A 27,261-nucleotide genomic window follows, 5' to 3' on the forward strand; every position below is an offset into this window, starting at 1 on the left:
AAACGGTTTCAGAACTCCAAGGAAATAACAAAATATTTCAGTAACATCTGGGTTTGGAGCAGTGGTTCTCAACCTTTCCTTCCCATTCACATGCCACCTTAAGCAATCCCTTACAGAGCATTTATGGCATAGGGATTGCTTAAGGTGGAATGTGAATTTTTTAAAAAGTTTGCCCACCCCTGCTCTTGTCGTTGCCTTTGAGAAGATTTTTAATAGCTTGTGTTAACAATTGATTTTACATCGGCCTCATTCAATCTCCCAAAACAAATCTTGTTTACACTGCTGCTATAATCTCAAATATTGCACACAATGATGAAACAAATCTCAGTCTTAGCCAATCAATAACTCACACTAGCGATGATACAAACTCTCTCTGTTTTTCTTCCCAACACTAACAGCCTGTTGCTCCAATTGCAATTACGAGAGTTGTAAATAGAACAAATGCAAGAAGACTTTTCCCATTGAGGGCGGGTGAAATGAAAACTTGAGGACAAAGGTTAATGGTGAAAAGTTAAATTTTTAAAGGGAAGGTTAAGGGTGAAAGGTGAAATATTTGAAGGGAAGGTTAAGGGTGAAAGATGAAATGTTTGAAGAGAAGGTTAAGGGTGAAAGATGAAATGTTTAAAGGGAAGGTTAAGGGTGAAAGATGAAATGTTTAAAGGGAAGGTTAAGGGTGAAAGGTGAAATATTTGAAGGGAAGGTTAAGGGTGAAAGATGAAATGTTTAAAGGGAAGGTTAAAGGTGAAAGGTGAAATATTTAAAGGGAAGGTTAAGGGTGAAAGGTGAAATATTTAAAGGGAACATTAGGGAAAACTTTTTCACATAGAGGGTGTTGAGAGCATGGAATGAGCTGACAGATGAAGTGATGAAGGTGGGCTCCAGTTTAATATTTAAGAAACAATTGGATAGGTACATGAAGGGGAGCGATATGGTCCGAGTGCAGGTCAATGGGATTAAGCAGAATACTAGTTTGGCACAGACGAGAGTTGGTTGTAATGGTTAGTGGAAATGTCAACAATTCTTAACAATTATCCCGAAGTAGATGCCGAGCTGTATTGTAGCAGCTCGCAGATAATCTGAGGATTATCGTAAATCTCTGATAAACTGCTAACCATCAGACATCCTGATGATTTGGAAACTCTCTGTTAAAAGAATGAGGCAATCAGAACGGGGAGAGCTGCCCAAAATGACACATATCCAAAGGCACTGATTACTGATAAATCCCCAGGTACAGGTTGGCCTACTCCCTGTCAACACAGAGGCCCAGACCCACTTGCTGGACCCCACCCTAGTCCACTCATTGGCGCCCCATACAAATCAATACCCTGGGGCCCAGCTCCCCACATTCACTCTCTGGGGCCTAACTACCCCCCCCCCCCCCCCAACTACTCCCTGCGATCCGCTCCCGTCTGTTCCGAGGTCCCACCCTTGCCCACTCACTGGCCCCCACTCCCCCATCAACTCTGGCACCCACTCCTCCTATCCACTACTTGGGCCTAACCCCCACCCACTCCCTGGGGCCCCATTTCCATCCACTCCCCTAGCTCCCAGTACGGTTTGAAGGGTGGGAGGAAACCGGAGCACCCGGAGTAAACCCACGCAGACATGGGGAGAACAGACAGACTCCTTACAGACAGCGTTGGGTTCTAACCTGGGTCGCTGGCGCTGCAACATTATGCTAACCGTACCCCTCCCCCCCCACCTCCACCACCTCCGACTTCTCTTCCCCTTTGGTTACTGTTCCCCAAACGTTAAAATAGCTTTGAGAAGAAAATCTGACCTGCATTGCAAAGTGTTTCGATGGCATTTGAGGCTGCATTTCAGGTTTCAAAGATATTGCAATGTTTGATTCATTAAACTAGGAAATATAATTTATTGCATAAAAATTAATTTGTTACAATAGGAACGCTAAACTTATTTACAATCGGTAGTTTACAGAATGAACAAATACATGAAAAGGGACAGAGCAATAGATTCCAGCAATTTCTATACACATAAATATGAAAGATATTCATAAAGAACAGAAGCATTGTGATATAACTGCAAATGAATTAATTCTATAAACTTGCATAGCACTTGGAGTGAATGAAGGATATGAAATTCTATTTTGCTAACTGGTTGGTATAATGATACCCCTTATATTGGGGAAAAGAAAAGAAAGAGGACAACTCTTTGTTAAAACACCTTCAGCTGTTCTTTATCAACAAATACTGAAAAATTGCTGGCCACAGCTTTTGAAAAATTAGTGCCAACTCAGGGGTAAGTAGATTTAACATTTGTCCGAGTCTCACTTTACACCTCTGCGTAAATGGATTGTAGGGGCTGTCACAGGTGGCTCGGATATAATTTTATAAAAATGATACACAGTCATCTGGAACAACCCTTTGCAACTTCTTTTCCGGAGATTAGCCCTGTGCAATGATGTCTGGTCTTCATTAAAGACGTGTGTGATTTTGCTGGTTTTGGTCGGGGGGGGTGGGGGGGTGTTTGTCGAGTTGAGGCAACTCTCTCTAAGGTTCTTCTGAATTTTGGCTCTTGTTGGGCCCACCCCTGGACTTTAAAAAAAAATCATATCACTGGATCTCTCCTGTCCTGCGAAACTTTGCCCACCACCACACCTCTGATATATTTTTCATCGATAGAAAAGGATTTTCAAGGAAAATTTTAAAAACTCTAGATATAAATTCACCTTTGGTTGCTTGCAGTGAATGAGCAAAATATCTCATCAGTTCCATGTTGTATGCTGCTTCTAAACTTTGCTTCATGGAAGTCAATAGAACTGGATTTGGAAACTGAGTGCAATAAAATCCCCGTTATCTGGAATTCAAGCAACTGGCAAAAAAAAATGCTGAAAGTAAATAGGTAAAAAATACAAAAGTTCAAAATTGGCACCCCCCCAGCAGTCAAGTCTGTGAACTAGGCAATTTCAAGCAACTGGAAAATTCACTTCTCCAGCATCTGCCAATTCCCCAGAAGTGTCAGATACCCAGGGGGAGGAGAGGAAGTGTTGGAGGGGGAGGTGGGGGGCGGAGAATTGTTTAGTGCATTTGGAGCAAGCAACCGAGTGTGAAACCCAACAATATTTAAAAAAATCCCCAGTGGCATTTCTCGTAGCATTGTCTAGCAAGCTTCCTGATAAACTGGCCTTTCGAGTTGCTTAAACTTGTAGAAAGACAACCATTGCCACAATAAGGTTGATCATACGTCTGATAATCAAGTTGCTGAACTGATCATTTAAAAAACATTTAAATAACAATGATGTATTTAAAATGCATTTGTCAAAAACATCTTAGAAATAAACAGCTCAGTCTGCACAATTTATAAATAGTTAAGCACTAATTTTTGATGGTATACTCTTGGAGAATTCACAATCCTGTTAACACCAACACAGCATGAAGAATGCATCGCACATCCTCATTTATCCAACTTATCTCTCTGGTTGGCGCAACCTTTTAATCAACTGAAGATGTTTCAAAAGTACATCAGAAATGACAATGTTGAGTCTTTGTGAATTCATCATGAATGTCTTTATGACATGATGTCTAACAGAGACCAAAAGTGTTTTATTTAAAGGCAAGTCTAGAATAAGACATCATTGGATACTGGCCCTAACCAGACGGTTGACTTGGGAAAGAGACCTTGCTATCTGGTGATTTCAGGAAAAATATAATCTTGAGCCTTCAATGTCATTCCAACAGCACGTTCACACTCAGAACAAATTCCTTATGAAGCACTTCTGGCCACATCAGGCAAACACTAGCTCGAGATACTGATCCCAGGGGCCCAAAGTGAAGGATTCTCCCAATTTCTAGTGTTTGTTTCAACGACAAGTCATGTTCCACACAATTCTGGCCTCCTCGGGTTTCATCAGTGAAACTGGTTTGGTTTAGAGGCATTCTGTGGTTCAGTGAAATGAGTCTGAGATGGATTGGAGATGTTGGCAGGAGAAATGATTTTGTCACTGACTGAAACGTCCCTTATGAAAAGATGGAGGAAGAGACAAGTGCATCAGTTAAAGCTCAGAAGGCTTCGTATTTCCATACCAGGGCTTGAATAACGTTCAAGTTGGAGATTATAAAGACCAAAATCTGATTTACAGATCAGAAATATTATGCTAAGACTATCTTTTTCATGAAATCATGATTATATATAAAGAATATAGAGCCCATCTTCAGTCAGGCTGTAACCCTGGACGGTGCTGAGATTGGCGTTCTCCATTCCTCAACGTGGTTTTGTCAATTACCTTTGTCAGTTCATTCCAAGGTTTTGCATTGGAAACATTTCTTCTGGTGAAGGCAGCCTGCTTCATCGATTGGGTATTGCTTTCTTTCAGTCTTCAAGATCTTTAACATGTGGCCCTGACCTTGTGGAGACTGGCTGGAAACCTATTCCTGTCTTATTGAATGGAGTGATGAGATGGTGGCGAGGAGGAGGTCAGTTGGTTAAGCATACCTGCACTAGATGGATGGATGGCTTCATGTTAATCAAAGTGATTGGGTTCAGCACTAACCTCACACACCCTTCCACCATGTGCATTGTCCTACATTCAAAAGATAGACAGGGCAATGTGGTACAAAGCAGGTAATTGTTTGGTTGTAAATTTTGTCACTGGGAATGTTTGAGTTTGTGAAAAAGAATGAGAATGAAATAGAGAGAGACTGTGTGTGAGAAAGAGAGTGACAAACAAAGAGAAAGAGCCTGTGTATGACAGGGAGAAGAGAGAGATATACAGAAAGGACTGAGTTTGTGAAATGATGAGAGAAAGAAACTGAGTGTGACTGAGAGAGAGAGAGAGAGAGAAAGAAAGAGACAGTGTGTGATTGAGGAGGTGCAGGAGGGGAGAGAGAGAGAGAGAGAGAGAGAGAGAAGCATGAGGCTTGGAAATCAGTCTGAGGTTTGAGTTGTGCTCTGCCATCGTGATGGGGGAGAAATCCACACTCTGGCAAAGTTTGCTTCTGAACTCGATAAAAGGAACTTTCATTTGCCTCAAGGCAATAAATTGAAAGGGTTTTAGATGTTCCTGACATGTATGCCTGCCAGCATCTATATTTTCTTCTCTTCCTTGTAAACACCTGTGATAGTTCAGCTGGATTTCCCTTGTACAACATGTGCATTCAGATTTGAGTGATGCTTACATCTGTCATATATGTAAACAACTCCTTGGGTTTTTACAAAGTTTCAATAAAGGAGCAAACAAAAAAAGCATCCAAAGATATGGATAATAAATTAAATGCGTTTCCTAAGAAACTGTTAACCTTTTACAAGCTGCCCAAAGCTTTGGATAGGAGAGAAGCCTCATTTCGATAGAACATGACAAGCCCCACTCCCTTTTTATGAAAATACTACTTTCCTAACTTGCTGGATGCTGAATTGAGCAGCAAACTGGTTTCTACAACATGTTGCCATAGATGCTAGGGTTTTATCACTCTGTTGCCAGGGTTATGAGTGTTTCAGCATTCTTCTGTCGTCATGACAACCATCACGTCACTCTTGCCCATCTCCTCCAGGGCATTGGCAAGGGAATTGATATCTCCGTCATCTTGGTGCTGAGCTTCCCACAAGTCTAAGATGACCCCAGTCGGGCTCAGTTTTGTGGCAAAATAGGTGAGAAATCTGTGCACAAGAGAGGAGAAGGACAAGAGAGAGAAGAATTACAAGGGCCTTGCCGAACTTTCATCAGCAGAACAAAGGCTTTGGGTTCAAACACAGAAGGGCAGCACGGTTAGCGCAATGCCAGCAATCGGAACCGAGGTTCGAATCCCAAGCTGTCTGTAAGGAATTTGTATGTTCTCCCCATGTCCATGTCCATGCAGCTTTTTCCTGGGGGGGAGTTTCCTCCCTCCGTTCAAAATGTACCAAAGGAGTAGGTTAATTGGGTGGCATGGGCTCGTTGGCTGAAATGGCCTGTTACTGTGCTCTATGTCGAAATTAAAACAATAAATTAATTAAAAAATTAAAAAGAAGGAATCGGCTGGGAATGACTGGTTTGCCTTCTATTTTGCTCATAGCTTGAATAGTGATAGATTCAAAAACAAGGCCCTACACTATCTCTTATATTTATGAAACAACATTTCTTTATTTTCATCTCTGCATACTTGTCCTGCATATGTACTGTGTGTCAAATCTGGTTGCATGCTGAGGACTGGAGAACACTGTTTCATCGGGTTGTACTTGTGCAAACAGATAACAATAACCTTGACTTGAGTGGGTTGACTGAACAATTTAATGAATTCAGTGTTGGGGGAGACTTGTTAACAAACCACAGGTCCAAATGGGTCTTGCCTCACCTGGGTGTCAGATGCAGAGTGGCTCAGCTGGTAAGCTTTGCCTCACAGATCCAGCAACCCATGTTCTGGGGTGCCGCCAAAGTGGAGTTTTTGAACTTATTTATTTACAACATGGTAGAAGCTGATTGCAGCCATCGAAACCTGCACCACCCAATCACACCCAATTCCCCTGACCGTTTTTGCAAGGTGAGAAGAAACCGAAGCCCCCAGGGAAAACCCATGCAGGCCATGGGGAGAATGTGCAAATTCCTTACAGAGACCGGCGGATTCAACCCTGGCTGCTGGCATTGTTATAGTATTGTGCTAATCGTGCTGCCCCCGCGCTAACAGCGCTGTCCCGTGACTAACTGCAACTAAATAGGCACTTTGAAAAAAAAATTAAATAGGTAATTTCATCTGTTAATCCAGAGTTTTAAGGTCAATTTCTTCTTACCTGTCAACTCCCAGCTTCTGTGCCAGCAGCCTCCAATCATTCCCCCGAGTATTTGGTGCATCCAGGTTAGTGCAGATCTTCTGCCTGATGGAATATGGAATTTTAAAGGCGTAAGGCCCAACCTGGGTGGTCACATTGGGCCCAACAAGCGTGTGGAATGGGCTGACACATTTGATGTTCTGCTGAGGAAAAGTACAAATGCAATGCAAACAAATTAAATCATTACAGTCTTGCCAAATGCCAGGATTCAACTCAGTGATCCCTCAAAAACAATCACCACCATTTTTAACGTGGTTACACATCATTAGTCTGGCAAAATTAAGATGCCAGTGACGTTGTGAGCTGGAAATTTTTGTGACCTTTGTCTTTTGATCAATGTGGTAGTGAACCTCTCAATGTGCGTATACTGGAAACAAGGAGTGACTTCATTTATTATTTTCTCGGATATAGATGCCTCTGCCAAGACTGGTACTCTGCACCTGATGTTGAGAATGGACTCGCTGGCCCCAGCTGCAGCCGATGCTGCAGATTTGCATCCAGCTCCATTTGGCATCTTCCTGGCCAGAAGCAAAGGGTTTTTTTTTAACTGTTATTGTAATTACTCTGAGGTTATTTTTTAAAATCGATAGCTTTTTTTCTCCCAATGCTGCTCAGTTCCTCCAGTAGATTATTTTTAACTAACTGATGATAATTGGAGTTTAATGTCAGCGTCAAACAGAAGGCCTTTCTCTAGTGGAATAAAAAGCAAATGTAAAGGTGGACATTCTCCATCTTTACGTCGCTTCACTTACCTTCCTAAACACTCGGAGGGAGGACTCAGCAGGCAACCTCCGATCTGTCTCGAGTTACACTCAGAAGTGGGGCATAATAGGCAATGCCACTGCAAGTGGCTACAAAGGGGCAGGCTTATAATGTCACAATGGCGTCGTCAGCCCGCGACCCAAGCCCGAATCTTAAAGCATTCACTGTGTTCAGATGCAGCCATAATCTCATTGACTGGTGGAGCAGCCTCGATGGGCTGCATGGCCTACTTCTGCTCATATTTCTGATATTCAACTTCCAATGTTCTTTGTTGGAAGTTGATCGTCTTTGTCAAAAATATATCTTTCCAGTCTGCTCTTACCTCCTCGATGACCGTGTGCAGCTGGAATATTTGTCCCTCTCCCTCGACTTGTCGGACACAGATTTTGCAGGAAAATTCAGTTGAAGCCACGCTGTACCTCTCCAGCACAAAGGTGCAGTGTAACGCTCTCTGGGTCCCACTCCAGATGTGGTAAAATGGAATCTCCTGCAAAGATACAAGAGGGAGGGTGGGAGGGTCGATTATTTTCAACCAGTTTACCCTAGATTCAAACTGAAGAAAACCGAGTCAAGTATATAATCCAAAGCAATTTTCTTTTTCTGGCTGGTCGATTTGAAGTTTGGGAATATATATGAATTTCATTTGGGTAATGATCACAGTGGCCTGGGAAATGCTTCAGTATTTACAGTTTCCCTTGGGAGAGTGTCAGTGGTCCCCTAAAGTGTATTAATATTCATAGACGGTCGCAAGGAGCCCTGTTCCCTTTAAGCTGCGCATGCACACGTTTTGCAACCAGCGCACAAAGGAAATTAATGTGCATACAAAAGGGTAGTTAGCTAAAATAATGTAGTAATTCATGATTATACTTATTGAAAATAATCTCTTGGCTAATGTGACTTTGTGGAATGCAATAACTCTTGTATTGCATTAAAACATGCCAATACAGTTGTATTAGCTATGAGAGATAGACTGGGCCAAAATGATCTCGAAACAATTTCAAGTTCACATTTGCACAAACACTTGATGCACACATACTTTTGTCACAGGAAAACAATTTACACAACACAAGCTTTTTGCATACACTGACTATAAAAATTGGAGGGAACATTGCTGAGGTGTGGGTCAGTATTTACATCGGGTCCTCAGGAGTGTGTCAGTATTTACAGGAGGATCCCCAGGAATGTATTTTCAAGGAGCCCCAGTAGTCAAGTCAAGTTCATTGTCATCTAACTGCACAAGGACAACCCAACAAAAGTTTTCTCCGATCTCAGTGCAAAACACCCAGATCTACAAGCAGACATAAACATACAGACAAATAATACATATGCAGGACAAATACTTCATCTGTCTCAGATGGAAAGTGTGAGCAATTCCTTTGGTCATTCAGCATTTTTACTGCCCGTGCAAAGAAGTTATTTGTCAGCCTGGTGGTGCTCTTTCCCGATGTAAAAATCCTGTCTGCGGGGTGGAAGGGGTCCTCTATGGTTTTGCATGCCCACTTCAGACAACGATTCTAGTAGATCACATCGATGTGGGGGTAGGAGACTCCCGTGATCATCTTTGCCACTCTTTATGGTTCTGTGGATTGACTTCTGATCCATTTATCTGCGGCAACCATAACACACTATGATGCAGCTGGCCAGGATGCTCTCCATAGAGCTCCTGTGGATGGTTGACATAATGGTGACCAGTAGCCTTGCCCGCTTCAGTCTTCTCAGGAAGTGCAGTCGCTGTTGTGCCTTCCATTTTTATTAAACTTTATTTATTTGAAGAATCATTAATAGTAATATAGAATACATTCCATAAAGAGAATTTTATATGAATATATATATATATATTTTTTTTTTAATTAAAAAAATTAAATCAAATCCCCCCCACCCCATCAGCCAGCTCTCTTAAAGAGAGCTAAAAATATATAAACAAAAACTAAAAGTATATAATAAATGAAAGTATATCTAAATGCATATATTCCAAATATGGTAACCTCTTATTAACAAAAAAAGAATAATTGTTAAGCAGATTCTATGTAATATTTCCATAACAATACAAGCTTTCATTTCATTATATGCCATCGCATTATATTAATCACTATATTATCTTTCCATGTACTTGCTACACATTTTTTAGATACCGACAATGCTAAATATATAAATGCAATTTGAAATTTATCCAACCCTAATCCCTTTAAAGGAATCATATAACCCATTAAAAAAATAGATGGATCTAATGGTAACCTAAAGTTATATAATTTTTCCAAAATTAACTTAATTTCATCCCAGAATGGTTGTTCATGCACACAAGACCAAACAGCATGTAAAAAAGTTCTAGTACATACACCACATCTAAAACAAGAATCTGAATTACTAAAGCCATATTTTTTCAATTTCTCTGGGGTTAAATACAATTGATGTAAAAAATTATAATTAACCATTCAATATCGCACATTCGTCAATTTAGTAACACTATCATGATACGTATCTGCCCAATATTCTTCAGGAAAAACAAAAGCTAAATCATTTTCCCATTTACGCTGAGGCTTCTCCCATTCTGACTTATCCATATTGTCTTGTAATACTTGGTATATAACAGAAATATAACCCCTTTTTGGTATAGAAGGAATCAAAGACTCGAATTCCGTCAATACAGGTAAAATCATCTCTCAACCATACATATTTTTCACCAAAGTTCAAAATTGATAATAAACAAATAAAGAATTTTCAGCAATATCAAAACACTCTTTCAATTGATTAAAAGAAAGAAACTTTCCTTCTACAAAACAATCCTGTAATGTTTTTATAGCCTTAGAATCCCAACTCTTTAAATGACTATTAAACATTGAAAAATAAATAAGCTGATAATTATATAATGGAGTTAAAATTGACAATTTACCTTTTGATCCTAAAATCTTATTTTTTTTAGTCCATAGTTTTAATAGATGTTTTAATATCAGCAAATTATATTCCCTCAACTAATTTACATTCCTTCGAAATATAAATTGATACACCTCGACTTCAGAAATACAAGTCATCTCAACTTTAGCCCAACTCGGGGGCTGGTCCAAATCCATCAGTCTACTAATAAATTTCAACTGGGCTGCTTCATAATACTTTTGAAAATGAGGTAATTGAAGCCCACCTAACGCATATTTCCAAGTAAATTTATATAATGCTACCTGTGGTAGTTTACCTTTCCATAAAAATTCTCTCATAACTTTATTTAAATCCTGAAACTCTTTGAAAGAGAACACGGTATTGATTGAAATAAATATTGAATACGAGGAAAAGTATTCATCTTAATACAGTTAACTCGACCAATTAAAGTTAACGGAAGATCTTTCCACTTAATTAAATCTGCTTTAATCTTTTTTAATAATGTAACATAATTTAACTTGTAAAAAGATTGATACTCAGTGTTTACAATTATTCCTAAATATTTAATTTTATCAGACTATTTCAGTTTTATAATATTTTTATACTCTGAATAATCTCCTTCCCCGACTCACAAAATTTCACTCTTGTGCCAGTTAACTTTATATCCAGATAATGTTCCATATTGTAATAAACATTCCCGCAAATGTGGCAATAATTGTTCTGGGTTTGTTAAATATATCAAAACATCATTTGTAAATAAATTAATCTTATACTCTTCATCCATAACTCTCATCCCTCTTATCTGTTCATTCTGCCTTATTGTTTTAGCTATTGGTTCAATAGCCAATGCAAACAGAGCTGGTGACAATGGACAACCTTTTCGAGTTGAACATGTCAATTTAAACGATGATGAAACTTGACAATTTGTCACCACCCTAGCAGTTGGGTTTGTATATAAATAACCAATAAAAAGAAGGGCCAAATTTAAACTTCTCCAATACTTTAAATAAAAAATCCCATTCGACCCTATCAAAGGCTTTTTCCACATCAAGCGCAACCACCATTGGATAGTTGGGCTGCTGTCAATATGTATTGACCAAACTAATCAATCAAAGAATATTATCTGAAGCATTTCTATTTTTAATAAAACCTGTTTGATCAACATGTATCAATTTAGGTAAATACTTAGCAGGTTGATTTGCTCACACTTTAGCTATAATTTTATAATCAACATTCAATAAAGAAATAGGTCTATACGAAGACATTTTCAACGGGTCTCTATCTTTTTTCGGGATTACAGTAATTAAAGCTCTAGAGCAAGATTCTGGTAACTCATGCTCTTCAGTCACTTGTTGTAATACCTCCTTAAACACCGAAGATAAATCTTCACAGAAAGTTTTATAAAATTCCTCCGAAAACCCATCGTCATCTGGCATTTCCAACATAGCCACCTTAATCTCTAATTCTATAAACGGAGCTTCCAAATCCATAACATCCTCCTCGTCTAATGCTGATAACATGAACTTAGATAAGTAAGAATCAATAGAACCACTATCCTGTTTCCCCTCAGAAGTATATAATTTTTAATAAAATGAATAAAACTGGTCATTAATTTTCGGAGGTTTATAGGTAACTGTTGAATTCTTTTTTACAGCATTAATAATCCGTGAAACCTGTTCTTCCTTTAACTGCCATGCAAGTACCTTATGTGCCCTCTCACCCAACTCATAATAACGCTGCTTAGATTGATTAATTAAATATTCAAATTGATGTCTGCAATGTATTACAATGCAATTTCAATTTAGTCAAAGCCACTTTTTTTATCTTCTGTCACTTCCTTCTGAAATTCCTTCTCCAATTCATCAATTTGCTTTTCTAGTTCTAAACTTTCTGCCATATACTGCTTCTCAACTTTAGTGGTATAGCTAATAATCTGTCCTCTTAAATAAGCTTTTAACGCATCCCATAACACAAAATGACTTTTTACTGAATTAGCATTTTCAGACAAAAAGAAAGTAATCTGTTCTTTAACAAAGAAAACGAACTCTGGTTTTTTCAACAACATTGTGTTAAATCTCCAGCTATAAAATTAACGTACCACTTCTGAACTTACATAAGAAAAAAATAATAAAGAATGATCTGATCTAACCCTGCTTTTATATTCTGCCTGTAATACCCTTCCTTGTAAATGTGCTGATACTAAAAAAAATCTATTCTAGAAAATGAATCATTTCGAGATGAGTAAAAAGAAAAATCCTTCTCTGTAGGGTTAACCCTTCTCCAAATATCCACCAAATTTAAATCCTTCATCAAGGCCCCAATTTGTATCGCCATCTTTGATTTCTTTATATTTTTTGGGGATCCAACTAAAATATTTTCATTAGTTTGACTTAATAACAAAAAAGCATTTGAAATAAAACACTCATCGTCCACGTTAGGTGCATAAACATTAAGCAAAGTCCAAGATTCAGTAAAAATTTTACAATTCACCTTTAAAACCCTTCCAGCATTCCCTTCCCTTCCATAGTTTGCAACTCAAAAGACAAATTCTTATGAATTAGAATTGCTACACCCCTTGCTTTAGAATTAAATGAAGAAAAAAAACACATGTCCAACCTAATCTCTCTTCAATTTCAAATGTTCTTTTTCAGTCAAATGTGTTTCTTGTGAAAAGGCAATATCAATTTTCATTTTTTTTAATATAAGCCAAAACTCGCTTTTGCTTAATCAATTATTTAACCCCTGAACATTAAAAGTTGCAAATTTCAAATTAGACATCCTAATAAACTAACAATATAATCATTTACTACAAAATATCTCTCCCCTTCCAGTAAATTAAAACCACCCTCCCTCCCCTAAATATTTTTAAAGAGAAATTATATTAAAAAAAATTTTAATCATCCCCTCCAAAAAAAAACTACCCAAAGGTATTAACGCCCTAAAAAACTGGGTGTGGTAAACCCCACTAGTGGCAGATGACTATCAAAGATTTCAGTGCTATCCACCCACCCCCCCCAGCCAGAAATACATCATTCACATCAATACAATCCAGTACTGTAAATATATTCAACCCAATGACTCAATTCCCAATGATTGTTCCGGATCTTCAATGTCAATAAGACTTTATGTTAAAACATCTTACTTTCCATTTTTTCCATTTTTCACATTCTTCCCATTCTGCCCATTTCCATTACCATTTGCCCTCTTTTTAGGTGACGGTGGCGAAACTCTTCCATGTCCTCGTAAATCCGGTAATGAATTAGCAAAAATTAATACATCATGATCATTCTCAAAAAATTGAGATTTAAAGTTACCATAAAAGACTTTTAACACAGCAGGATATCGAAAAGCAAATTTATAACCCTTCCGCCACAGTAATTCTTTAGCTAAATTAAATTCCTGTCATCGCCTAATAATTTCTTGACTCAAATCTGCATTAAAAAATACTCTTATTTTGAATCCTCTTTGGAGATTGACTTTGTCGTGCCTTCTGAACCGCCAAACGTAATATAATTTCTCTGTCTTGATTAGTTCAGGCACTGAACTAAGACCACTCGTGGTGGTTGTTTTGATAACGGTTTCTTTCGTAACGCTCTATGTGCCCTCTCCAATACTAAACCTTCCAAAAAATACTCTTTGTCCAACACCTCGGGAATCCAACTCTTGAAAAATTTTATTGAATCACACCCTTCAATGTCTTCTGGAAGACCCACAATTTTCACATTGTTTCTCCGACTTTGATTTTCCAATGAATCAATTTTTTGCAGTAAGTCTTTCTTCTGATTTCCCCAATCCACAAACGAATCTTTCACTTTCTCTATTTTTTCCTTGTTACGTTCAACTTGAATTTTACATTCAGAAAAAGCTGTTTCAATTTAAAAAAAAATTTCTTGCCCTTTATCCACTGATTTAATACATTTACTGACATCCCTCTTAACTGTAGATATATCTTTAGACATATTAGATATTTTATTTATCACATCCAAAAATCCTTGAGTCATTTGTTTAAACATATTGTCCATTTGATAGGCAATCCCTCCCAAGACTGTGTAAACAGATTCCATTCCAGATTCCAGTTCCACATTTTGAGGCCTACCTTTTCTAGACTCCATCTCCAATTGTTCCCGTGAACTGCTCGTTAAAGGTAAGTCTTCCTCTTCTTCCAGTGTTGTTGGGCCCATCCCGGTGTGGCTGCGGGTCTGCACACTCGACGCTGCCGCTCGGGCCCCCCTCAGCCCACACATGGTCCAGTAACTCACGGACCCTTGAAGCACTGTGCATGCCCGGCAAGGCCAGGGTCTGCGCAGAGGCAGCTTCCGACGCCATTCTGCGTGTCCCCGGCTCACCCGATGGCAGCCCGGGCTCAAGGGCTCTTCTCTCAGCTGGGTTGCCCACGCGTACGACACCGCAAACGTGCAAATCAACTCCGGCTGAGCTCATTATCATGTTGGTGCCATCTTGTGGAGACAAGGTCGGTGCCGGTGTAATACTCAGCCTGGCAGGAGTTCTCTGTGCCTTGGAGGTTCCAAACGACAATTCCGTGGCTTCATCACTTTTAAAAGGTAATTTCTTCTGTAATTGAGCTTTCATTTTTTTAACATTAGTTGCCATTATGACCCACTAATGTCCCAAAAATAAAGGTACAACTTTTAATCACTTAGATAAACTTTAAAGATGGGTGCTTAAAAAACTGGCTGAGGAGGGGTGGGATCGCACGTCTGCCCTCTACACCATCTTGCCATGCCCCCCTCCACTGTTGCGCCTTCCTGAGGAGATGTTGACTGGTCATTAGTTAAGTGAACTCCAAGGACTTGATGCTCTCCACTCTCTCCATTACAGAGTTGTTGATGTATAGTGGAGAGTGGTTGTTCCTGGTCCACCTGAGGTCCACCATCATCTCCTTTGTCTTGTCCATGTTGAGTCTCAGGTTATTATTCTTGCACCATTTCACGAGATTTTTTCACCTCTTCTCTAAAGTGAAATTCATTGTTGTGTTGATCATCAGGATGTAGATTTTTATTTTTTAAAATTCAGACAAACAACACAGTAACAGGCCCTTCTAGCCCACGAGGCCATGATGTCCAAATATACCAGTCAACCAACAAATCCTGTACGTTTGTTTGTTTCTTTGAAGGGTGGGAGGAAACCAGAGCATCCGGAAAAAACCCACGCAGGTCACAGGGATAATGTACAAACTCCTTACAGACAGAGGCACATTAGAATCCAGGTTGCTGGCACTGTAATAGCATTGTGCTAACCGCCATGCTGGGGAGGATGGATTGACTGGAAAACCAAGGACAGCTCACCTTTCCCTCTTTGAAGCACATCGGGCTGAGAGTGTTTCATGGTTAAAATCCTTCGTGTAACAGTGTGGCAGTCAGCCATTGGTGCCAGGCCAGGCCTTTATGTCCAACCTACAATGAGCCATTCTTCTATGAAGCAGCTTTTCCCTTTTTTAGTCAAGTTTATTATCCTCTGATTGCATAAATACAAGCCTTCAGTCCTCGGTGCAAAACACGCAGACACACAACCAGAAATAACACACATACAAACAAAACAAAACATTTCCCTTGACCACCCTGTTAACTCCTACCTGATACTTAGCAAGCAGTTTGCTTCTCCAGAGAGAATGTGGAATGTCGTGGATGGAAAGTCGAAGGTTGTGGTAACTATCTTTGAACAGAAGGCTTTTGGGTTCCTCCAACAGGTAACTCCCCAGAGTCCTCTCCATCTCCAGCACCTCCTGGAATGAGAGACAAACATTTGTATGCCAAACACCTCTTCAACCACCAGCAATAATTTCTCGACACTCTGGAGAGCTCATCACTTGGGATTGCAACACAATATTTCGGTTCTCTGAATAGTGTGCAGGATGACAAAATACCCACAATGCATTTCACCCAGCCCTTTCATGAAATTTTCCACCCTTAAATTATTTCCAAGAAAATTACTTCTTAAATCTACATTGGCCTGCTCTTCAAGGAGGTGGCCATCAGTCTCAGGGGAATAAGAAGATCCTGGACTCTTAGCAGAAACCCAGGGAAGACTCCTCGCATAGACAACAGGCTATTTACCATATATACTCATGTAAAAGTCGATCTTGTGTAAAAGTTGACACCCTATTTTTGACAAAAAAAATCTAGAATTGACCACACATCTCCTGTAAAGGTCAACCCTCAGTCCCGGCCACCCACAGGTGCTTGTTGAACATTAACTCTTGCCTCGGCCCCCAGCTGCCTGTCCATCGGAGTTCTCAATGCTTCGAACATGGACTATCACCTCAGCACTCGGCCGCCTGCTCATCCATGCTCCCGCTGACACAGGCCCGACATCCCCCACGGTAGGACGTGTGTTTGAAGCACAAACTCAGTATTATTATTTTTAATTCATCATGTTTTTGGTTCTTTATTTGTTTCGAGATCATCTGGACTTCTGCTACTGATGTGGTATTTATGGTTTCTAGAGTGAATTTAGCCCCTCAAAAGTAGTCATAGTTCAGGTGCCTTGCCATTTGGTGTAGATGATCACGACTCCATCTGTCATGATCTCTGACCCTCAGAATTGTCGTAGTTGCCTCCTCTGTTCTCCTTTGGGGAAGACTCCATCTTTGAGCTGAGACTGTAGTCGATGTTGAGTTCATGATTACACAAGGGAAAAATACTGAAATGGTTTCCCGTTGCCTTCTTCAGTTGCGGTGTCCCTACTGGCCATTGACCAGCAGATTCATCTGCCCAGTCTTTTTAGTTTTACAACCATAAATTCCAATTTATAGAACCTGCCTGTAAAACCATCGACTATCTGCAATCCATGACACTGAATTGGAGGCTAAACAGATACTACACCTTGCCCAAGGGTGACCTGTAGTCTATTGGACGGAAGGAGCACTTCACACCTCTTTTTGCTGAGCAATTGACAGCACTGACATTGTATCAAAAATAGTATCGACTCCATAAATTTAATGTTAAAAAAATGGTTTGCAAAACTCGACTTTTACACAAGTATATCGTTAGTCCTTGAACTTGCTATCTCATCCAATTATTTGGCTGATTTGAATTGTAAACCCTCATACCCTTCCTGCCCCCATTAAAATCGACTGATTTTTGCATTGGTGTCCCTACTAAGAGCTACATGAAGTGATTCCCATTTCTATTGGCCCACTGAATTCTATTTCTGCAGGCCACTGCGTTATAATTGAGCAAAGGGTAAGAAAGGATCCTGAGCAGCTGAGGACAGAGGAACAATCTATTCTCCTCCTCGAAAGTTGTTCTGTCATTCAGTGAGGTTATAGCCTTTGCGACTAATCTCCAAAAACCAACCTCAGCCTCTTTGCTTATCAAAAGCAAAGTGCAAGAATTAAAAAAAAAAAATTGATGCCATTAATTTAGGCTCTGAAGGAATCAAAAGTAATGGGAAACAAGGCACAGTGGTACGTCGAGTGGAGATGCAGCCTCACGCTGGGTTCGGTCTGACCTCGGGTGCTTTTTTGAAAGGAAACCTTGTGATCGCACACATTTCAGGTTTTCTCTCCTGGGGGGGGAGCGAGAGCGTTATTTGGCTGCAGTAAATAGTACCTGCCGTCCAGTAAGGGAAAAAAAAATTGTTCAGGCATCAGACCACATTTTGCATGCACCTTGATGAAGAGTTCAAGTCCAAAACTTTGGTTCGGGACCTTGATCACTGCTGAGTTTCTCCAGCATTGTGTTTTTACTTCAATCAGTGTCTGCGGACTTGCATGATTTACTTGAGGAGTTGAACTTTGCGTTGATGGAAAAGTGGGGAGAATTGGCTGCAGGCAAAATTAATGAGGAAATGGGGATTGAACAGGACTCTGTGAAGCTGTGGGAGCACTGAAGGCAAATCCACACACAATCACAGCGTCACTGAAGGGACTATCTGTCCTTCTCTTTCTCTTATTATTGGGGGCACTGGGCAATGCTCTTGGTAACTCTCTGATTGCCTTGATGGTAGACAGAAGTTGAAATATATCATGTATATTACATTGTTTGTATTCATACACAACCTTGAATGTTGATAGCTCTGTGAGAACAAAGGGCTAAACTAGTGGTGTCACTTGGGTCATGTCACTTATGGTGTCAACGTCCGCCCCCCCCCCCCCCCCCCATGGACCTCCTCCCATACAAGGCCATACAAAATCCTTAGTAATGTTTTTTGTACTAATGTTACTTATAAATTGTAATTCCCGTATATTACTGAATGTAACGGCAACAGTAGTGAGATAAACAACTAGCAAAATTAAAATTACACCTTTAAAATTACAATATCATATGCACGGCAGCAACAAAAACAACAGCATGTACTTGTAGCGCGTGCAGATGAAACCACGTGGTTCAAGGGATCATTGTAATTGGGTAATAACGATGGCTCTGACACAGAAGAAGGTTCAAAAAGTAAATGAGCATAGAGTTTTAGTCTTGTAGGTCTATTGATACATGTAAGCTATTTTTGTTGTTTTAACTAATTAGAGACATTTTTATTAAAAATATTACATTTCTGCTGTGGAAGAAAAAAATTAGTAAAGGAAGTTTTAGTGGGTGACAAAGAGTTAAAAGTAACCTGTGTGCTGCCACTTTTAAGTCTATTAATCAGTACAAGGACGCTCAGTACCTTAAGCTGTGTACTGCTGAATTAGACAGTAGACCCTCTGCATTCCGCCACAGACTTTGAATTGTTTCTTTTTGAATCAACCAATGACAATTGCTTTCTCCCTTATATGGTGGATGGTCTTAGACCTTTAGTGTGTCATGTGTCTATTGTTTGTACCTTTGTATAAATTAAACCGGCTGGTCCGTGCTCAGGCAGAACAGCCCCAGTATTTTGGTGGGACTGTTCTCTAAGATATCTTATAAATAAAAACTCCTTCTGAAGCGACTCCCTGGTGCCTAGGCTGAGTTATTTTGTAATAAAACACTTTTCTCCACAACAGAATATGGCGCTGCGAGCAGGATCCCTTTTTAATGGGATCCACGAACCCGGGGACTCAGGGAAGGAGTCCTGCGGAGGTGAGGGGGCGACAGCCATAGCCAAGATCCCAGCTGAAAGGGGGTGAGGCAGGCTCACTTAGAAGGAGAGTGACGAGACTCTTGATCTAAATTGGGAAGAATGGGGAAAAATTAAGAGAAAAATATGAGTACGGCCCAGGGAGTGAGAACGCGGACCAAAGGAGGACCGTGGTGCACTCTTTTATATGGGGATCTTGACTAAGTGTGTTTGTGGTGTGTCTGTGTATTTTTTCTTGTAACATCTTCCTTTCCAGATTAGACCCGCTGAGAAACATGAGGAACAGGAACGGTAAACCAGCCGATTCCAGTCAAGCGGAGATATCTGCTCCCGGCAAAAAGGAATGAAAATCATCCGTGACGTTGAGCCAATCCACCAAGAAAAGAGCCTGCTAGCTGCACGACAGCACTTGGTAGGAGATCCACTGCAGCCTTCGAGCTTGCTGACGGACATCGTAATGAGAGAAACGGAGTTGGTACTACGTAATCCCATTCAGTGATGACCTGTACGGGTGGTATAAGGGTAGATGGCCGTATGGGGGAACCTTTGATCTTCAATTGATTAGCGATTCTGAGGATGATACGGAGGGAGGCGCTGGGGACCCTATTTGGGATCTAAAGTACTTCAGAAATTGTTTCAAGAAATGGAAAGAGGTGGCTGTGAGGCATCAAAAATCTAAAGTTAAACAGGAGCAGATAGCTGCCTCTTCCAATGAGAAAAAGGCAAAAACCCGACCCCCACCCTGGTATTTTGAGTCCGCCCCAAGCCAGATTCCACCGTTCAAATGCCCCGTGTAATGGTGGGAAATACCCCCATCTTGAAACTCTGGACACCTGCTGAGACCGTGCTGAGCACGGCCCCCGATCCCATAAAGAAACCTGTTGCGTTCCACCACTGGTTGCAACAAAGATCTCCCCGGTGATGTCCAGATGTTATTACAAGCTGCCTATGGGTCCCACTGGCAGGCAGTAAGGGACTCCTTCCAAGTCCCTGCGGGGGAACAAGGGGACTGGAGGGGAAATGACGACTTGGCTAGGGAAAGGAATGAATCCTTGGAGCATTGGTTAGAACATAGGGGAAAGAATGCCATCATCTAGAGTGCCCGGAAGCAAGCAGATATGCAAGTTGTCACTGTCTGCTTGCAGAAAGATGGAAAAAATGTTAGATTTTGTAGTCCGATTTAAAAATATGTGGGAAGAAAATGCAGGGGTGCCGATAGACAGACCCAAAACCTCGGCCATGGCCTTCCAGACCCTGTTAAATTGTATGTTCCCCCAAAGTGCAAAAAGTTATAAAATGAGGCAGCTCCAATGGCAAGCCCAGGGATAGCAGGACACTGTTACTTTGCTAGCCTACATGGATATAGAAGACCTATTTCCCCAGAAAGAGAAAAGGACAGGACAATTTTATGTCCAGGCCAGATTGAATAAGAAAAAGAACCCACCCGGTTCAGGAAGGATATGGGACAGATCACAGGATCAGTGTAGGGCCTGTGGAAAGATAGGACACTGGGCAAGGGACTGTTGGACCAGCACACAAAAGAGACCCTGGCCAAATGGTGGTAGCCAAGGGAAGGGTGAGCAAACGCAATATGGAGGTAACCCTTTTGCGGGAGCTGGAAACGGGATGTAGCCCTGCTTTTCTTTCCAGCAGCCTAACCCATAGGGGGGCCCGGAAGAAATGGTGGTACAGGCCCCCCCTGCTCTAGCTGTCTTCTGATGAGACAGCACAACCCATGCTTAAAGTTAAAGTGAGTAACAAGGAGCATTATATGCTGGTGGATACCGGAGCCACCATATAATCTGTGCCATCTTCCGTGGGTTTAATCCCTTGTCAACCACATTCTCGGTAATAGATCTCTGCTCCATTTTTTTCTCCATACCCCTCGACCCTCAAACCGCAAACAGCATTGGAGTGTCTGGTATTCTGATGATGGATTCCCTCTCCCAAAATAGTCCAGTCTCTGTGGAAGGCCGTGAAATTGACGACACCATTATTATTTCACCCACGACCCCAATACCTATTCTAGGGCGTAAAGCCCTCTGCAAATTGAACGCAACTCTCTACTGTACCCGGGATGGGATGTTTATGCAGCTGCCTGCTGACAAAGGGTACCATTTGATGCACATTTTGTTGTCTGCATCACAAGACGCCTCCCAAAGTTCCATACATTTTGGCTGGTGGCTGAGTCAAGATTCCACAGTCCGCATAATGAGACTCCTCCATGTGCTTGTAGACGTAGTACGACGGGCCGACCCCCAATCGCCCCTAGGAGGGTTAGCAGCATTTATGAAGATAGTGATGGTGGGGCAGAACTTACATGTCATGGCAATGTATGTCAAGCTGGGAGAATCAGTTTCCCCATGGCCGGATATGCCAGAAACGGATAAACTACTGGTGGGGAAAAGACTTTTTTGGGCCAGAAGGAATAGGCTTTGAGGTAGAATTCAACACTCGTCAGAGGGAGGCTTTTCTTTTGCCAGACACAGCCCCCCATCTCATGTTAACCATCCGAAAACCCCATCAGCCAGAAGAAATAGGGAGAATGGTAAAAAGACTGATTGACAGAGACAATTGGCTTAACGATCCACTCCATCGGACAGAAAGGGCCAGTGAAAGCTACGCTGACCTGTGCATGATGGACGGAGATCATCGTACAACTGTCTTTTTCCACACCCCAGACAGTGGAAGTATAGAATTAGAGGAAATAGAAGCGTACCTCCACTTTAAGAGATTGTGTCCACCGAGACAAATCACTTACTGCTAGCCTGCAGCCCTAGCGGCAGTAACCCAAAAGCCTGGGCTAAATCTAGTACCCATGTGGGACTAGTGAGGTTAGCAGTGCCTCACTCATTGACACTGAAGAAGGAAGCCGTTCTGCCAGCAATTAAGCAATATAAGCTAGCATGCAAAGCTGTGGAAGGGGTGTGGGGCATCATAATGGATTTAGAAAAACAAGGAGTCCTGTTAAGGACAAGAAGCCCCTGTAATACATCCATACTGCCCATACCAATAAAGGACAAAGGCACATGGCGATTTGTGCAAGACTTACGGGCAATTAATTCCATTGTAATATCTACGGCCCCAGTGGTCTCGAACATCAACACCATACTGTGCACTATACCGGTTGGAGCCACCACATTCTCGGTAATAGATCTCCACTCGGTTTTTTTCTCCATACCCCTCGACCCTCAAAGCCAATACCTGTTCGCATTTAATTATGAGGGACAGCAGTTTACCTGGACAAGACTTCCCCAGGGTTACACGGAAAGCCCCATGGTATATTCAGCAGCTGTTCGAAGAGACCTATCCGAATGCGACTTACCAGGAGGGTTTACCCTCTTACAGTATGTGGACGACCAGCTAGTAGCATCACCCAATGACACAGCCTGCCTGCAAGACATCCTTGCTCTGCTCGTCCTCCTCGCACAGGGGGACATCGTGTCTCCTTGACGAAGATGCAGTTTTGCCAATAGGAGGTAAAATATCTTGGGTATATTTTACAGGAGGGAGAGAGAAGAGTAGGCCCAGAGAGAACAGCAGCTATAAGACAGGTACCCCAACCGAAAACAAAGAGAGATGTTCTCGGATTCCTAGGCATGGTTGGATACTGTCAGCAATGGATACCCGAATACCGTGAAATGGATGCCGTACTAAGAGCAGCGACTGCAAAGGAAGAACCAGAAGAGATGAAGTGGATGGGAGAGAGGAGGGCTGCCTTTGAAGACCTGAAAAGGGCATTGGTAACAGCACCAGCCTTAGGCCTCCCGGAGTACCAGAAGCCCTTTGTGCTGTATGTGGCTGATAAAAATGGGTTTGACCACGGCATCCTGACCCAGCAGCACGGAGGAGGAAAGCGACCAGTTCCATAATATTCTACTAAATTACCTACGGTGGACAGAGGACTGCCACCCTGCCTGAGGGCGGTGGCGGCCACCGCCGAGATAGTGGAAAAGTCAGTGCCTATAATACAGGACCAGCCCTGTACTGTCGTGACTCCCCATGCAGTTATACTACTAAAGAAGAGGTACAAGGACTGCCTAAAGAAATCTCTTGGTGCCTGCCACATTGACCACCGCAAGTGGGCTGATATCGCCTCAAACCGTGCATCTTGGCACCTCACAGTTCGGCGGGCAGCAACCTCCTTTGAGGAAGACCGCAGAGCCCACCTCACTGACAAAAGGCAAAGGAGGAAAAACCCAACACCCAACCCCAACCAACCAATTTTCCCTTGCAACCGCTGCAACCGTGTCTGCCTGTCCCGCATCGGACTTGTCAGCCACAAAGGAGCCTGCAGCTGACATAGACATTACCCCTCCATAAATCTTAGTCCGCGAAGCCAAGCCAAAGAAACTCTACGGCCACTCAACGTTTTACGGCGGCCCAGAGGACGGGTTATGAGGTAATGCTATTGTCATGTTCCAACTATACTTATAAAAGATTGAGTCCTTGTAATCCGGCCCTCCGACTATCTAAGGTAGAGGAGGAAGACCAAGGAAGCGAATTCCATGACTGTCTGGCCCTGACAGAATTCGTAACCAGTCCCCGGCCAGATTTGAAGACAGAACCTATATTGGCGACCTCACCCTGTATGTAGATGGCTCTTCTCACCGACCAAGAGATGACACCCTACTTGCAGGGTATGCTATAGTAGATGGTGAAAAGCCTGTCGAAGCCTATGGTCTACCGGAGGAGACGACAGCTCAGATAGCTAAATTGTTTGCATTACAAGGGCATGTGTTCTGTCAAAAGGAAAAAAGGCTAATATATACACTGACTCACTGTATGCATGTGGAGTGACACACAATTTTGGACAGATATGGAAGAATAGGGGGTTTATTACTGCGAGTGGGAAAGAGATTAGACGTGCAGAAATGGTAGGAAACCTGCTAGAGGCCATCCAACTCCCAACAGAGCTAGCCATTATTAAGTGTCAAGCACATACCAGACAAGAAGACCCCGTGTCAAAAGGAAACGAACGCGCTGATGCTATAGCTAAGCAGGTGGCCATCGACCAGAAACCCCTGTTGCCCATGACACTTGTCAGAAAGATAATGACCTCAGGAAATAGAGCTTAAAACAGCACAGGATAGAGCAACACTACAGTAACAGCAAACATGGGAAAGGCATGGGTGCAGAAGAGCAGGAGGACTATGGAAGAGCAAGGATGGGAGGGTGGTATGCCTGTGCAGTTTATTTACACCCGTAGTGCAGTTAGCACATGGACAAGCACACTTAGGGAAAGCCAGCATGCTGCATAACATCAAGCAAACTTGGTTTGCCCCAGGGATCTCCACCACAGTAGAGAGACAGGTGGGAGCCTGATCTGAAAATAAAACAACCGAGGGAGATCACCTGCCATGTTCGACCAACTTCCTCCTGCCCAAGCCCCATTTGAAAACCTTTGATTGATTTTGCACACATGCCTCCAAGTAAGGGATATAAGTATCTCCTGGTGATAGTGGATATGTTCACCCGGTGGGTAGAGGCATTTCCCACAAGGAGGGACGATGCATCCACCATGGCCAAGTTACCAATGAAGGAGCTCATTCCATGGTATGGAATCCCTCGGGGGATAAATAGCGATAGAGGAACCCATTTTACACTCACTGAACTAATTGGCATAGTTTGGAAATTCCATTTGCCCTACCAACCCCAGTCCTCTGGGATGGTTGAGAGAACGAATGGAGAAATAAAGAGGATGTTGGAGTGAACATGCGATGAGACTGACTTGCCCTGGGTGGAAGCACTGCCAATAGTATTGTATACATTACAAAATCAGGTGAATAGAAAGGCCAAATTAACATCTCATGAGGTAATGATGGGACGACCAATGTCCTTCGGTGTTAGACCGCCCCTTATGCCAGAAGACGTGGCCAAGGTCTGGGTGCAAGAGAACTCCCTTGCATATGCCCAGCTGTCTCTGAGCTTCATAAGTTAGTTAGAGAGGCCCAGAGGCCGTGGACAGAAAATAATATGCACCCTTTTAAGCCTGGGGATATGTTTTGGTAAAGGCCTTGAAACCTCATCTGTTCTCTCCTAGGTGGAAAGGGCCTTATCAAGTCTTGCTTGGCATGTGGATGGCGCTGAAGCTGGACGCCCTAGACGGTTGGGTACACGCTTCTCGGTGCAAGCCATTCCGACAAGACAACTTACAGGAACAGAAGGAAGAGTTGGGAAGAGTTAGGTAGTACCCTGTGACTACCTATTGCTGTCCTGACAGGAATAACCCTGACATGTTGTTGTACAAGTGCAGTGAGATTTTTTATGAACCAAGATCTGGACTCTGGTACTGGCTGTTTAGGTAACACCTCAGTGTTTTGCAGAGTTGTATGGGTGAGGGTGGACCCGGGGTTTATGGTTTGTGCTTTTGCCCGGGATATCAGGAAGGAACCTCTTTATTACACTAACCGGGGTATCAATATGACTTTTGTGCTATTAAAGCCGCAAGTCCTCGATAGGTGGAGGTGACACCAAAGACAGAATCCCTACTGGGAGAAGTGGTGGCATTGGGGGCATACATTTTGTGATTTTTTTAGTTGGATGGAACAATGTAATAGACGCACTGACCACAGTTACCTGTATAGGTTTTACCGGTCCTCTGATGAAGAGACCACCACCCAGTGGCAATGTCCCCGATTCCAAGTGCAGCAACCACAACATGGCCTGAAGCAGAGACAACTCACACACCTACCCCCGTCTCGACCTTCTACAGATATGAGCGGTGGACACATACATCGTCTCTTTTCCACCTGCCAAAATGCTGTCCTATCCCTGGCAGTAGTGAACCTTACCATACATATAAAATATGGCGATCAAGAAGAAATGAGAACCTGTACGCCGGGCTGACCCTGACCAAAAGATGTATTAAGAAGGATTTGGGGACCATATTAGGGGGAGCCAGGACGGGTCTGGGAGTTTTGAGGATGGGTCTAGGAATTTTGAATTCGGTTGATATTGAAGCACTCCAAAATAAGATACAAACTATAGGTAGCGAGCTGAGACAAGGAATTAGAATCCGGACTATGTGGAGAAAACACTGCAAGAGGAAATAGAGATGGGATATAAATTTCAAAGAAGAGTGTAGTATAAGTTGTTGAAAGTGACGGAACATGTAGAAAGGAAAGGAGGAGAAAGAGATGCTTTATTTAATCATATTACAGATGAGGTGTAGATCTTTTGATCTACAAGGAGGGATTTCTGGAAGAAAAAATTAGTAAAGGAAGTTTTAGTGGGTGACAAAGAGTTAAAAGTAAGCTGTGCGCTGCCACTTTTAAGTCTATTAATCAGTACAAGGACGCTCAGTACATTAAGCTCAGTACATTAAGCCGTGTACCACTGAATTAGACAATAGACCCTCTGCATTCCGCCACAGACTTTAAATTGTTTCTTTTTGAATCAACCAATGACAATTGCTTTCTCCCTTATATGGTGGATGGTCTCAGACCTTTAGTGTGTCATGTGTCTATTGTTTGTACCTTTGTATAAATTAAACCGGCTGGTCCGTGCTCAGGCAGAGCAGCCCCAGTATTTTGGTGGGACTGTTCTCCAAGATATCTTGTAAATAAAATCTCCTTCTGAAGTGACTCCCTGGTGCCTCGGCCGAGTTATTTCGTTATAGAACACTTTTCTCCGCAACATCTGCTGAAACACTGCACACAAATTTTATAGTAATTTTCATGCCACCCCCTCTGATGGTGTCACCCAATGAGGTCCACACCCTGTGCACCTCCTTAATGAGGCCAGTGAGCCAAATAGCCTCTTTCAAAGTTGTAATGAAACATGAGAGCAAAACAGATCAGTCATTGTCTTAGTGAGGAAGCATGAGGGTGTAATTTGGCAGGTTCCTTC

The 27,261-nt window shown here is 42.0% G+C and overlaps 1 protein-coding gene and 1 long non-coding RNA gene across 4 annotated transcripts in view; one reads left to right on the forward strand and one right to left on the reverse strand.

The window, feature by feature from the left end:
- The window catches only part of unc5b (unc-5 netrin receptor B), a 313,598-nt gene that overhangs the window by 10,419 nt on the left and 275,918 nt on the right, over positions 1 to 27,261 (reverse strand). Inside the window, exons 14-18 of one of the 3 annotated variants that reach the window (XR_011340201.1) lie at positions 15,986 to 16,135; positions 7,844 to 8,008; positions 6,721 to 6,902; positions 2,690 to 5,613; positions 1,781 to 1,858 (exon numbers count right to left, since the gene is read on the reverse strand). Coding sequence is in view for 2 of the 3 variants with exons in the window: in XM_069885578.1 (XP_069741679.1) it covers positions 5,451 to 5,613; positions 6,721 to 6,902; positions 7,844 to 8,008; positions 15,986 to 16,135 (660 nt within the window). In the remaining variant the exon portion in view is untranslated. The other 2 variants (XM_069885579.1, XM_069885578.1) reach the window with 2 other exon arrangements.
- Positions 5,489 to 26,966, forward strand: LOC138736299 (uncharacterized). Its single transcript, XR_011340203.1, has 3 exons — positions 5,489 to 5,751; positions 19,667 to 19,822; positions 25,454 to 26,966. It is a non-coding gene; the product is annotated as an uncharacterized lncRNA (long non-coding RNA).

This window comes from Narcine bancroftii, chromosome 6 (genome assembly GCF_036971445.1).
Source record: "Narcine bancroftii isolate sNarBan1 chromosome 6, sNarBan1.hap1, whole genome shotgun sequence".
NCBI classification, from domain to species: Eukaryota; Metazoa; Chordata; class Chondrichthyes; order Torpediniformes; family Narcinidae; genus Narcine; species Narcine bancroftii.